At 41.1% G+C, this 15,247-nt stretch overlaps 2 protein-coding genes and 1 long non-coding RNA gene across 3 annotated transcripts; 2 read left to right on the top strand and 1 right to left on the bottom strand.

Annotated features, from left to right (window-relative positions):
* The first annotated feature begins 2,414 nt into the window (after positions 1 to 2,414).
* Positions 2,415 to 5,894, top strand: LOC106608147 (uncharacterized). Its single transcript, XR_001329399.2, has 2 exons — positions 2,415 to 2,654; positions 4,921 to 5,894. It is a non-coding gene; the product is annotated as an uncharacterized lncRNA (long non-coding RNA).
* LOC106608146 (kelch repeat and BTB domain-containing protein 11-like) lies at positions 2,651 to 5,894 on the top strand. Its single transcript, XM_014205903.2, has one exon. The coding sequence runs from the start codon at positions 2,728 to 2,730 to the stop codon at positions 3,853 to 3,855; it is 1,128 nt and encodes a 375-aa protein (XP_014061378.1). The 5' UTR covers positions 2,651 to 2,727; the 3' UTR covers positions 3,856 to 5,894.
* Positions 5,895 to 10,484: 4,590 nt separating this feature from the next.
* Positions 10,485 to 14,526, bottom strand: ccr6 (C-C chemokine receptor type 6). The gene is given in 2 exon segments (NM_001139972.1): positions 10,485 to 12,421; positions 14,447 to 14,526. A coding segment is annotated over 1 exon segment (1,179 nt). The 5' UTR covers positions 12,416 to 12,421; positions 14,447 to 14,526; the 3' UTR covers positions 10,485 to 11,236.
* Between the last annotated feature and the right edge of the window lie 721 nt (positions 14,527 to 15,247).

Below are 15,247 nucleotides of genomic sequence, written 5' to 3'. Positions count from 1 at the left end.
GAGATTTTAGCCGCCTTTGCAGAGATGAGTGTACAACTCACCTTCTGTCCCGACATTAAATTACATAATCCACAAAATTAGTTTAGGAGCAAGGTACATTTTCAATCAATAGCATTATTATTTTTTACATATTTTCTCAAATTTGGTTTGGATAGGATACAAAGTTCTGTTGCAAGGAATTATGGTTGAAGGGTGACTTAAATCAAATCTAAATCCGAAACTGACAGTTCATGTTTTAGAGGTAACACTTCGATCACACCAACAGTGTTTTTGCATTTTGGTACACCGGAATTACATTCATTTCCAAAGAAATGCTGCATTTGCCTTGCAGCATTTTTACATTTTATTTTATTTCACCAGGTAGGCCAGTTGAGAACAAGTTCTCATTTACAACTGCGACCTGGCCATTGCGTTGCTGTGCAGAGGCAGTTGCTGTGCGTTCGGTGTGGTGCATAGGTTGGATTTATCGAACGTATGCGTCAAACTGTATGCGTAGATGGCCTGACAGAAATGGTAGCAGAAGGTGAATGTTGAACTTTGTTGCATACATATCCAGATGATGCTGCCCGACACTGTCGGTGTGATCGAAGCGTTAGAATGGCTCTTTCTTCAAGCGGTCTTGCCATCGGTAAAGCCCTTATAACGGCGCAGCAACGGAAAAATAACCAGACTGCATAGACGCATCACATTTTGCAGCTGGGGGAGTGTAGTAGCCTAAGTATGACATTAACTTTGCATTTTAGTTACTGTGATGTTGTAGTTAATGCATTTTTCTTTAGTTAGTTACAATTAGTATGGTTCGTTCTGAAAATGTGATTTGTTATTTACTGAGGTGGTTCCATGTTTCAAATGAGGCACCCAATAAGTAATTACACAATCAACACAAATCCTCTGATATAGACCATATTAAAATGTATATCTCAAAAAGATAATTTATCAATATAGATATATTAATCATTTAAAGAAAGTCAGAATACAGTGGTGAATACAGCCACATCCACACATGGGATTTATATCACTAGAGCACCCATGTGAGTTTTCTGGATTCCTATCAACCTTGCCTTTGGCAAAGCCCTGCACAGTCTCAAATATTTTTCATTGTGTCACTCTGAGCTGCATAGCCATAAGAAACAATTAACTAGAATTGTGTTTAGAAGAGTGAAATTAGTTTATCTCGATGCTGTTACTTCTAATTCCCACACCTCCCCACAGATGACGGCACCAGCACCTGTTGAACCCTGAAATGAAGATGGACAAAGGAAAAAATAGGATTGTCTCGTCGTTGATCCCCAGTTCCTTGCATGTCGTAATCCTCTGGCTCTGTTCCTGCATGGAAAATTCATTTCATTTCTATTTCCCTCTGATCAAATGAAAAGGGGGAATAACAGACCCGAGGAGATACACTGAGATCTTATTATTGCTTCCTGTAGCCCAAGAGATTGAAGGACTAAAAAGGGATATTTCAGGGGCGATTACAATAACATCTCTTAATTTATATGACATCAATATATTGCAGCAATATTGGAATATTGGACCTGTCTGATTTATCTAAAACATGAACAAAAATGTATATATCCCAAACCCGTGCGTTGCGATAATGGATGAGAGTGCGCACTGCGTCCTGTTATTCCCAGAGGTGGAAGATTAGCGCCAACTCCCCTGTCTGTCAGGAGAACGGGCAGGTAGACAAAATGGCTTTGGAAATATCCCTTAAATGAAAGATCCAGAGAAAATCAAAACTTTGGGCCCAATGTTTTATTTTACTACGCAAGTCAGTAAAATGACGGCCTACCCAGGACGACGTTGGGCCAATTGTGCGCCGCCCTATGAGACTCCCAATCACGGCGGGATGTGATTCAGCCTGGATTCGAACCAGGGTCTGTACAATTAGTATGGTTCGTTATACTGGGATGCAGCGCCTTAAACCGCTGCGCCACTCGAGAGCCCACTTGTTGAAATGGACAATGGTGTCATGGGTCTTAGATGTTATAATGGTAGCCCACCAAGGAATGGCTGAGTAAATGCAAATGAAGATCGAATGCATGGGCCAGCCCTGAATGAGAATACTCCAACCCCACATCTCAACAAAGAGCAGCACTGTTCAATAGAGCCCGATGCGGTGGAGGACAACTGCCGCGCGCAGGCGGACGTCGCACACAGCCTGGGCTTTTCCCTCTTCTGCCTGGATGACGAAAGGAAAACACGGAGCGCACCTCTCGTGTGTTAAGTGAGCCGTGGAGCTGTGAAAGGTCAGTGTCAGATTTATAAAGCGAGTTCCCAGGCGGGGCAGAGGAAGGGGAGTTCTGCGCCTGTCACCTTTTGTATCAACGCAGAAGCACAGGAGCGCGGACAGACAGGCAGTGCGGGACAGACGGCTGTGGGGGGGGAGCTACCCAGAAGCTACACAGGGAAACCAAGCACCGCAGTCCAGGCAGATAGGATGGGGATGTGGGAACGGCATATATGCTTCTGAAGATAAGTCTGATTTAGTGATTGAAGTGTCTGGAAAGAAACTTGAAGCGCATAAAGCCGTTTTGGCTGAGAAAAGTGACTATTTCAAGGCGCGGCAGTCCCGAGACGTATGCCGAGTAAAGGGGGTGCGTTTTAAGGCTTTGACAATATTGGTGGATTCCATTTACTCGTCCCGAATGCAGGTTAGTAAGGTTAATATTTTAGAGGTCATCACCCGGGCTAATTCCTTGCGCGGTTCAAGCTGCTGTCGATAAAATGTCGGAGCAGATTACCGTTGAGAACTGCTATGAGATTTTGACAATAGCCAAAAGGCAACGTATCGGTGAATTGAAGCAGAAAGCCTACAAGCACATGAGTGACAATTTCTTGGAAATACTGCGTGATCCTGCTGTCTATGGGCGTTTGACGGGAGGGGAGAGAGAGCTGATTCTCACTATGAGAATGGAGGGAAAGAGGGCGTTGGTGGTGGCTGAAATCAACGAGGTGTATGACCGCGCCGGGAGCAGACCTCCAAGCCGTGAGAACAGTCGCCCTCAGAGCCCTCTATCGATGGTGTCCCTGGAGGAGAACCATGTGATTTACTATTACAACGAGGAGACAAAGGACTGGAAAGTGCTGACGAAGATGCCGGATGAAATCAACACAAAGGGCTCTGGGATATGCACCATGTACAATTATCTATTCGTAGCAGGTGGAATCAAAGTGCAGGGCGACAAAGGCAAGGTCTCAGACAAGGTGTTCTGCTACAACCCTCTCACTGACAGCTGGGGCGAAATACGACCGCTCACCCAGGGTCGGTCTCAGCTCAAGCTGGTGTCCATGGACGGCTACCTGTTTGCAATCGGAGGGGAGTGTCTATTCACGGTGGAGAAATACGACCCTCGCACTGATAGATGGAGCCCTGTGGCGCCGCTACCAAAAGGGGCGTTCGCTGTTGCGCACGAGGCAACGACCTGTAATGGAGAGCTTTTCGTATCCGGAGGCTCTCTCTTTTATCGTCTGCTAAGATATGACAATAGAAGAGCTGATTGGGAGGAATGCCCGTTCAACAACAGCAGGAAGAAATCCACCGACATGGTGGCGTTCAAAAACTTCATCTACAGGTTTGACGTCAACCGTGACTATGGCGTCAACGTGTTCAAATACAACACTGTGGTGAAAATATGGCATGACAGTGCGTCCCTGGAGCAGACCAACCCCTTGCCCTTTCGCTGTGCTGTCATTGGCAACACTATTTACTGTGTGAACAAGTCCCAAACATTGCAGTTTGTTGTGGAAGAGGAGAATGAACAGTTTCTGCCTGATGCAGAAGCACTCAGAGCACCTGTAGAGGCTAAAGGTGCCCTTGTTCCATTTGTCCTGGCTCTGCCTAAAACAGCCTGAGACAGAATAATGCACAATATTTACCTGTTTTTGGAGACTCACTAAAAGCGGCCTCAGAAATGTCATTTGAGGACAAAATATGCAGTGTTTGATAAAAGACTGTGATAAGAATGACAAATTAAATAATTTGTCAATTTTCATGAACAGTATTTGTAATTCCTACCAGAGGACAGTAATATTGTGATAGGCTCCTCTTATCTTGCCTCTGTGGCTATACACTTCAACAGCTCTACAGAAACAATGTAGCCTACTGTATAGACCTAGGTGATGTCAATAGGCAGAACTTTTTCATCCAACAGCACTGCCAAAGCAATATTTATTCCCAAGTGTTTGTAATTCAATGTCAATATAACTATTGCATGATTCCAATAGTTTTCCTCTCTGAGAGTATTACCTGTTATTACTAAGTGGAAACATTGCCGTGTGCTTTCTTGGAGTAGGAATAAAACGTGTTGCAAAGCAGCTGTTGCCAAAACCAGGGGAGAGATACACAATGGGAGATAACAGGGATCACTGTTGGTATAATATTACCTACTATGACTTTATTACAGGGAATGATAGAACATCCCACCGTATGGTAAAGGATTAGCAGCATCAAGAAACCCATTTGAATGTCTAAGGAAAGTCTGGTTTGAGTGGCTATATTGTCTGTTAGTCTGTGGCCTGGATAATGACATGTATTTTTCACATTACTTTAAGTATGTTGTCTTCCAAACCCTCTCAGCCCTGATGCCCTGACCACAGGCGGACAGTCTCATTTTACAGCTGGGCATATTGACCCATAACGCCAACTCTCCAAAATGTGCTTAGTTAGGCACTAAAGATATTTGTGAGATTCATGTTTTTTGACACCTTAGAGTATTTTTTTTAATTTGTATTTTTTTGTTACACTTTTCACCCTTGTCTGCGGCGATTGTGCAATAGTTTATTTATCAATCCATCAATGGACAGCAGTTTGTGAAACTAATGTACTCAACAGCATGTTGTGAAATTCACAGTTGGGATAGTTGCTGTTGCAGCACAGCTTCCTTTTATTTATTTAACCTTTATTAACCTTCCTTTTAGAGCGCCTGGAGAGGGCTAAGGCTGTTTACAGCAAGACCAGGGCTACGGCTGTTTACAGCAGGACCAGGGCTTTGCTCCAATGTATGCTTTGCCTGGACACACAGTCCAGCCAGCAGGGACAAAGAGAGGGTAATTCACTCAACCCTCAAGGGGAAAAGACTCACTGTGAAATGAGAATATGACCCTGTCTGCCAGTGAATGAAAATCCAATTGTGCTTACACACACACACACACACACACACACACACACACACACACACACACACACACACACACACACACACACACACACACACACACACACACACACAGTGTGAGGCCTGTGACTTGCTGCCAAGTCTCGGTGGGCCCATATGCTGATGGTCTCTGCCCTAAGGTGTGCCATGTTTACTTACTGTGGGAGCCTATAGGCTCTAACAATATAATCAATCATCCCCTCACCTCTCTGTCATAGTAATAGATCCTGTTTCAAAGGGAATGACATTCAAAGACGTGAAGTCATCCTTACAGTATGTCGTTATTTTATCCTGTTCAGTGAAGAGTGCACCTTTGAAAATGTAGCTGCCTTTCTGTGCCACACCCATTGCTGAGGGCAAGGCCAGGTTTTAATGTACTGTAACTTCAAGTCCTAGCTTCCTCTGTCTTTTAGGGTGTTTCTTACCGCAATAAAAACCTTTTTTGATTATATATTTAAAAAAAATATTATTATTTTTGAGGATTATTAGTGCTTGTGTTTATATGACAAAGATCCCGCCATTAAGGTCTATATTTAGCTTTCTGCTGGGTCTAATTAAAAGTCTTCATGAATGAGCATGCTGTGTGAGTTAAGTTTATGTGGACCAAGGCAATCGACTGCCGAACTAATGGCCGAAGGCTAATAATACTAATTCAAGGCTTGTAAGCTTGTGAGTGATGGTGTTGGGTGTTTCACTTTCAGTATGTTTGAATTGCTGTAATAAAAACAGTTATTTGCATCTCCCACCTGCTCGCTCACTCACTCGCTGGCTGGCTGTTTATTTCATGTTTATGGTTTGACAGCTTCAATGGTTTTCAATCATACCTTATTTATCTGCTATATGACAGCCTTTCAACTCCAAGCCAACCACATTCACTACTGTAGTGGTGTATAGTACATTATCAATATATTGATGTTTGGTGTGTTAACGTACTGCCTCATTGACGGATGTAGGGATCTTGCACACAAATATACAGTATCTTTGTCAAATTATCAAAGATTTCAGCCAAAGTCGTAGACTATTCTCTCTGCTACTGGATGGCAGCACTACCGTTCTATCAAGTCTGGAACCAACAAAACCCTGAACAGCTTCTACCACCAAGCCATAATACTGCTAAATAGTTAAATAGTTAACCAAATAGCTACCCGGACTATCTGCATTGACCCTTTTTACACAATGTGTTTTGTCTCATCACATACGCTGCTGTTACTGTTTAATATCTATCCCTTCATTCCTAGGTACAGTTTCGGAAGTTTACGTCGGAAGTTTAAGTCAGAAGTTTACATACACCTTAGCCAAATACATTTAAACTCAGTTTTCACAATACCTGGCATTTAATTCTAGTAAAAATGCCCTGTTTTAGGTCAGTTAGGATCATCACTTTATTTTAAGAATGTGAAATGTCAGAATAATAGTATAGAGAATGATTTATTTCAGCTTTCATTTCTTTCATCACATTCCAAGTGGGTCAGAAGTGTACATACACTCAATTAGTATTTGGTAGCATTACCTTTAAATTGTTTAACTTGGGTTAAACGTTTCGGGTAGCCTTCCACAAGCTTCCCACAAGAAGTTGGATGAATTTTGGCCTATTCCTCCTGACAGAGCTGGTGTAACTGAGTCAGGTTTGTAGGCCTTCTTGCTCGCACACGCTTTTTCAGTTCTGACCACAAATTTTCTATAGGATTGACGTCAGGGCTTTGTGATGGCCACTCCAATACCTTGACTTTGTTGTGCTTAAGTCATTTTGCCACAACTTTGGAAGTATGCTTGGGATCATTGTCCATTTCGAATACACATTTGCGACCAAGCTTAAACTTTCTGACTGATGTCTTGAGATGTTGCTTCAATATATCCACATAATTTTCCTCCCTCATGATGCCATCTATTTTGTGAAGTGCACTAGTCCCTCATTAGGTCAAAACAGTTCGGATTTTGTTTCATCAGACCAGAGGACATTTCTCCAAAAAGTACGATCTTTGTCCCCATGTGCAGTTGCAAACCGTAGTCTGGCTTTTATTTATGGCGGTTTTGGAGCAGTGGGTTCTTCTTTGCTGACCTGCCTTTCAGGTTATGTCGATATAGGACTTGTTTTACTGTGGATATAGATACTTTTGTACCTGTTTCCTCCAGCATCTTCACAAGGTCCTTTGCTGTTGTTCTGGGATTGATTTGCACTTTTCACACCAAAGTACGTCCATCTCTAGGAGACAGAACGTGTCTCCTTCCTGAGCGTTATGACGGCTGCGTGGTCCCATGGTGTTTATACTTGCATACTATTGTTTGTACAGATGAATGTGGTACCTTCAGGCGTTTGGAAATTGGTCCCAAGGATGAACCAGACTTGTGGAGGTCTACAATGTTTTTTCTGAGGTCTTGGCTGATTTCTTTTGATTTTCCCATGATGTCAAGCAAAGAGGCACTGAGTTTGAAGGTAGGCCTTGAAATGCATCCACAGGTACACCTCCAATTGACTCAAATTATGTCAATTAGCCTATCAGAAGCTTCTAAAGCCATGACATCATTTTCTGGAATTTTCCAAGCTGTTTAATGGCACAGTCAACTTAGTGGATGTAAACTTCTGACCCACTGGAATTGTGATACACTGAATTATAAGTGAAATAATCTGTCTGTAAACAATTGTTGGAAGAATCACTTGTGTCATGCACAAAGTAGATGTCCTAACGACTTGCCAAAACTATAGTTTGTTAACAAGAAATTTGTGGAGTGGTTGAAAAACGAGTTTTAATGACTCCAACCTAAGTGTATGTAAATTTCCGACTTCAACTTTATATGTAAATATGTACCTCAAATACCTCGTACCCCTGCACATTGACTCAGTACTGGTACCCCGTGTATATAAGTTATGGTTCCTCATTGTGTATTTATTATTATGTGTTTTACTTTTCTATTATTTTATCTATTTTCTTACTCTCTGCATTGTTGGGAGGGGCCCGCAAGTAAGCATTTCACTGTTAGTCTACACCTGCTGTTTACGAAGCATGTGACAAATACTATTTGATTTGTAATGACACAACACACTACTAGTAGGTGAGGAGAATATGAAAGTGTTTCTGTGACATTCACAAGTAATATCATCAATCTTACCTAGAGGTCAGTTGTGCTAGTATTTCAGTTCTGGGAGTTTTGTGGCATCTCTATGCTGTACACTCAATACAACAGAAAATAGTTATTGACTGAACTGTGTTCAGATTGGTTGTTAATTGGAAGTCAACCAGCACTGGCGGTATTATCTCCTGTCTCCTGCAGAATGGAAGGAGTGCCGGTGTTGTGCCGAAAAGCTCCCCCCTGCCAGAATCCCCCCCCCCCCCCACATGAACGCACACGCACTCAATTCTTCATTGCTACAACTTGCTTGCTAACTGAGATTTCTGATCACGTTAGGCTGCATTTCATTTGATTTTTTCATTTGATTTTTTATGTCGGTTTGATCGCGGGGAGGAACTAGTAATGTCTGCAGTTTTCGGTTTGGATATTTGTTTGAAGTGTATTAGTCTATAAATAAATCTCTTTTCCAAAATGCATCATCTCTCCCATGTCTTATTCGACTAGTAGTTGTTCTGAAATGTTTATTGCTTGCCTACATTTTACTCCCTCTATGTTTATACACATACATTCATTATTCATTTTGGATGCCTATCCTGATGTGAAGTTTGTTCTATAGAAAGTATTTGACTCTAGCCACAAAATTAAGAAAATTAGAACGGGGAGGATTTTGGGAAGGCTATTTTCTTGCCTGCTGAAACCCCCCCTCTAATTTCCTTAATTTTGTGGCTAGAGTCAAATACTTTCTATAGAACAAACTTCACATCAGGATAGGAAACCGAAAATAATAATGAATGTATGTGTATAAACATAGAGGGGAGTAAAATGTAGGCAAGCAATAAACATTTCAGAACAACTACTAGTCGAATAAGACATGGGAGAGATGATGCATTTTGGAAAAGAGATTTATTTATAGACTAATACACTTCAAACAAATATCCAAACCGAAAACTGCAGACATTACTAGTGTCTCCCCGCGATCAAACCGACATAAAAATGAAAATGAAACGCAGCCTAAAGTGAGCAGAAATCTCAACGAGCAAGCAAGTCGCAGGAATGAAGAATTGAGTGCGTGCGCGTTCACGCGAAGAATTCGGTCAGGGGGGAGCTTTTCGGCACAAGACCAACACCCAAAATGAGAACCGCTAACTATTTCAGTCCAAGTCAAGCATTGATCAATACGCTTTGAGTTGGCCTTGGAAGCTGAACGGACACTATTTATTGCCGTGGGAATAGAGGAGGACTTGGCCAACAGTTGTTCTCACAGCCTTGTGGCTTGCGTGATGGTGTGACTTGCGGCAGGAGACGCAATATGTTTTCCAAATAGTTTTTTTTATCCACTTGGTCAAACCAAGGTTACATTTCACAATATCTCCTTTGTACTAGAACTATATCAAATCAAATTGTATAGGTCACATACACATATTAGGCAGATGTTATTGCAGGTGTAGCGAAATGCTTGTAGGATCAGACGAATGCCTAAAAAAATACTTTCTTACATCTGAATGACTGCGTCTTTGTCTCTACGTGGATTCAACTGGTTGTACCTGCTATTTTAACCTCTTTTATACCTTTAGTCATTTAAAGGTACAAAAATACAAGTATTAGAAAATATCTTTCTTAAACATAGCGGAACCCTTAGTCACAGTGTTTTGACTTGCCAGTTAAATTAATGACAGACAGCCACTTGTGTGGCTAACGTGCTAACGACATGCTACATCATTTTCCACACTCGTCAGTCAGGTTTTCTATGTCACTCTCTGGGAGGGCTGCTTGTAGTATTGGTAGCTTAGCAGAATCAATTCACTTTTAGTAATACTATAAGATTTTAGACAGCATCCTTACATAACTTAAAAATCACAGGAGGTTGGTGGCACCTTAATTGGGGAGGATAGGCTTGTGGTAATGACTGGATCAGAATCAGTGGAATGGTCTTAAATACATCAAACACATGGTTTCCTTGTGTTTGATGTCATTCCATTTACTCCGTTCCAGACATTATTATGAGCCGTCCTCCCCTCAGCAGCCTCCTGTGTTGAAAATAGGACTATTGTTTAGTTTTAAACATGTAAAATGACATAAGAAATGTTGGGTAATTACAAATTATGATTTTAATAATTGAATCAGGGGTGTCATATATGCTTAGTTATGATTAAAGATGAATTGTTGATAATGATAGGTTGAGGGCAGAGTCATGAACACAACAGACCCCTGCAGAAGCTTCTCACAACTGTACACCAGGTATTACATAGAGACAGACAATTACATTTGGATCTTTAATTAGCAAGTGAGCACAAATGACAGCAATCAAGCCCCAAAGGTTAAAAACCGTCCACAAATGTAACATTATGTTGACAAGAACATGCACTAAGTAAATAGTGCATATGAGGCTGTCTGTCCTATGAACCAATTACCTGACAATAACCTAATTTCACTCAAATCAAACATGACCTAATATTTGGCTTCCTTATTAAACAACAATACTGCCTTATCTTTGTAGAACTCACTTAATTCTAGGGAAGCTGTCTCCGCACTGATTTTACAACGCTTCATTCCAGACCGTGTACTGTAGAGTCATAGTGTAAACAGTGTAAATAGCGCCATCTACTGGGTAACAATAACAACGGCCATGGTTGAAACCCAGATTAGACAGTATTGTCCTTCCGTCAATAAATACATTAGGAAATTAATATAGGCCATAAAAAAGTATTGTTTTATTTTGTCTTTCAAAATACGTTCAAACATAGACATAAACCACAATTGTGCATTAACCAAAGACAGAACTGCATAAAAGCAACAACCGAAATATCATAATTATAAACAATAATCAGCAAATAGAAACAGTTGTCATTACAGTAGTTATCATTTAAATAAACCATGTTGTTATTTTACATAGATTATTTAATGTAAGGCTTATGGAAACATTCAATAAAGATGGAATAGGTACATTGATAAATGTATCAGACTATGCTAGGGTTCACAGCAATAGCAGTCTCCACCACAGGGTCTCGTCCTCACATGGTGAAAGAAGATGCGTTGTCTGTAGAGGATCCATCCATAGACTTGCGGACAGTGGAGACATACATCTCTGACGTGACCCTGGAGAAGCGTCGGGGGTTCATGACCCTCTTCCCAATGCACCACACATCCTCCACAATCTTCCTGAAGTGGTTCCTGAACTTCACCCCGATGAAGGCGTATAGGACCGGGTTGAGGCAGCAGTGCAGGTAGGCCACTGTTTCCGTCACTGTCTTGGCCACTTCGGTGGCATCCACCTGACTGCAGGGCAGGATCTTGAACTTGTTGATCGTGTCGTAGAGCAGCGCAGCGTTGTAGGGCAGATGACAGATGATGAACACGACCACCACAGCCAGCACCACGCGCACCGCCTTGTGCCTCTGGAAGTTCTTGGCACGCAGCAGCGTGACAATGATGTTGGCGTAGCAGAAGCCCATGACCAACAGGGGCAGGAAGAAGCCCACCGCCATCTGGGTGCTCGGGACCAGGATCTTCATCTGACGGGCCGTGGCGTTGTCTGGGAACCTGAAGTCGCAGACTACATAGTTCTCCTCCTCTAAGAATATGGTGTTCTCCAGATCAAACGGTGTTGTAGCATTGTTGTAATCATAGTTGTCATAATCATTTCCAAAGGTGCTGTGTGCAGGCACATAACGTTCGTAGTAGACAAAGGTAGGGACAGAGAGGAGCAGGGCCAGGTTCCAGACTGCAGCGCAGATGATGCGGCTGTAGATCAGGGAGCGGAGCCGGAAGGAGCGCCGGGCCTGGACGATAGCAATGTAGCGGTCGGTGCTAATACAAGCTAACAGCAGCATGCCACTGTACAGGTTGACGCTGTAGGCCCCACGGAGAACCTTACAGGCCACCGTTCCCATGGCCCAGTCACTCTGCTCATTGTAGATGATCAGGGGTAGAGCCACCACAAACAGCATGTCTGCTATGGCCACGTTCAGAAGGTAGACGTCCGTCATGGACTTGGCCTTCTTGTAGAAGGCATAGGTGACGATCACCAGGATGTTGCCCAATAATCCCAGGATACAGATGACAGAGTGGATGTAGAGTCGCACCACTCTCTCCACACTGTTGTTGTCTTCCATATTACATGGCTCCACCAAATCATAGTCATACGCCACTGAATTGTTAACTGTTTCCTCGCCATTATCCGTATGGTTCATTTTCTCCTATAGATAAATAGAGAGAGCACTCAGAGAAGAACAGGTCTTTTATTTAACACACTTGGAATTTATTTCAACATACAGTATGTACTCATGGCATCTCCCCCCAAAAGCATTTCTGTTTTATTGAAATGTATCCTATCACTATCAACTACTCTATACGTATATTATTTTAACTACAAAGCACAATTCTGATTGTAGTTAATTAACATCCTTACAAAAGTGTGACTGAAGTAATCTGGAGTCGAATAGGGTTGGCAACGTGGTGCAATTCAGAGAAAGGAAATTTGCAGAGAACCAGGTCACATAACCCCAATACTGCTTGAGTGACCCAAATTATTTAAATGCATGAGTGTGGTTAAGTATCTAAAGTGAACAACTGAGGCTGGCTTTCAATGACGCACAGTACTTCATGTCAGTATTGCGACGTTTAGGGGAAATGCCCTAAACATTTGTACATTTGTAATTTTAAAATATCTGTGTTTTGAATATAAAAATGTCTCAGTGTTATTGACAAAGACATTAAATTGTTGTTCTGCTTCTGGTTGTTGTTCCTATTATTCACTTCTGCATGGTGGCTGTTCCCAAAGCATAAAGACTGCAGGAGTGGCAAAACAACCACAGCAAGGCAACAATGGTTTGATTTACAATCTCGCCTGACTTCCCTGATCAAATGTCAACTGAAGCACATGATCAGCTAAGTGGATATTGGAGAAATTAATGTATGTACAAGGAGCATTGTGAGTTCATATGAAGCTAATTGGATATCTAGAAATGATATCAGATGTATGCATGGCACATTATCTTATGTATACCTTCATCCATGTTAGATTACTCATACATACTGTATTTCCCCCCTTCATTCTTATATAACATCCCGCACCACCTGACAGATGAAGTGAAGACATACAGTACATCCACATACCTTAATGTTTTCTATACATCCCTCTGAGGTTTAGGTACAAAGGTACATCCACTGGCTTTATTTACTTTTTCTCTTCTGACCTATTAGTGATGGTGACTTAACTACAACCATTTCAGTTCTTTCATGTTAGCTGTGAAGGATCAATCTGGGCCAGACAGCCTAGTCAAAGGCTTTTGCATAGGCTATGTTGTAGAATATGTTTTGTGGGACATTGCTTATTCTCTGCGGTGAGGTGCCCCTTTCCTAGCTGCAGAGTGTATGCATACATTTCAGCAAGATCCTGAGATTTCGGGGGATTTATTCCCAGGTTATGTGAGTTCAGACCGTGTAATAAACCTAAACAAAAAAAAAAGCAGTCTCACGTAGCATGGACCTATTGCACACAAGTAACTGTTTTCAGTGGTGTAAAGTACTTAAGTAAAAATACTTTTCTCAAATAGATTTTTTGAGTATTTGTACTTTAGTGAGTCTGCCAGATCAGAGGCAGTAGTAAAGACAAATGCTTTATTTGTAAATTATGTCTGTTGAGTGTTGGTGTGCTCTTGGCTATCCATAAATAAAAAAAACAAGAAAATTGTGCCGTCTGGTTGGTTTAATATAAGGAATAAAAAATGATTTATACTTTTACTTTTGATACTGGTATTTTGTTTTGGTATTTTACTGGGTGACTTTCACTTTTAATTGAGTAATTTTCCATTGAGTAATTTTCTATTACTTTTTCCAAGGGTGACAGACTGTTATGATAGAAAAAGTATTTTTGTGAAATGAATGAATGGTAATTAAAATTGTATAACGTGCATCAATGCAGGCAATTACATTTCAGACAATAGTCAAAAAGTAGAATTTGAAATGAGTTGCAAACAACTGTGTCAATTTCAGGAATGACATGTTTAAAAATCAACAGATTTTATTACAATAGACACAATGTAATCTAAAGTAAAATCTAGTTGAATGTCATGTTTCCAAATAAAGATTTAATGCATGTTGAACATATTTAACCCAGCAGTTTCCCTTAGATTAAGAACAGTAAATTATATATTTTATTAAACATGGTAAGATTGCTTAAGTCACATATTGTTCCATGTATTGTGTAAGAGAGGACTTACCAGAATAACGGGGTAATCAAGTTCCACAAGACTCTTGAGACTATTCTAAGCCAAGTTTGAAAGGAAGCTGTGAACCTCAGAATTTCTCAATTAGAGAAAACAGGAAGAAGTAAAGTTTTTCTCCGTTTGATCAACCTAGACTGTCAGCTGTGGGAACAAGCAGTGTCGCAGCATGCACTGACGTTCTGAAATAAAAACCTGTTGGCTGACACCTGCAGATCTCAAGATCTGAGCAGAAGAACAAGAAACATGCTCATTACACCTTAACTCTTTATTCACCTTTGAAACGTATTGACTGTGAATGATCGCTCACTTCTATTCATTCAACTATTTTGCATATTAGGTACACTGGGAACAGTGTGCATTATTTTACAGACATGCATTACGTGGGGGACAAAGTTTCAAAGGTCAAAGTACTTGATATTTAGCAAAGCAGTGTCGCTGTTTAGTACCATCATGTGAATAAAGCATACATACATTTTACAGTGCCTTTGGAAAGTATTCATACCCCTTGACTTATTCCACATTGTTGTTACAGTCCAAATTAAAATTGTATTGAATTTTTTTTTTCTCTCACCCATCTACACACAATACCTCATAATGACAAAGTGAAAACATGTTTTTAGAAATGTTTGCTATTTTATTGAAAATAAATACAGAAATACCTAATTTACTTAAGTATTCACACCCGAGTCAATACGTTGTCGAAGCACCTTAGGCAGTGATTACAGCTGTGTCTTTCTGGAGAAGTCTAAGAGCTTTCCACACGTGGATTGCACAACATTTGCCCATTATTCTTTT

Source organism: Salmo salar, chromosome ssa06, assembly GCF_905237065.1.
Source record: "Salmo salar chromosome ssa06, Ssal_v3.1, whole genome shotgun sequence".
Lineage (NCBI taxonomy): Eukaryota > Metazoa > Chordata > Actinopteri > Salmoniformes > Salmonidae > Salmo > Salmo salar.
This window is presented reverse-complemented; position numbering and strand designations above follow the sequence as displayed.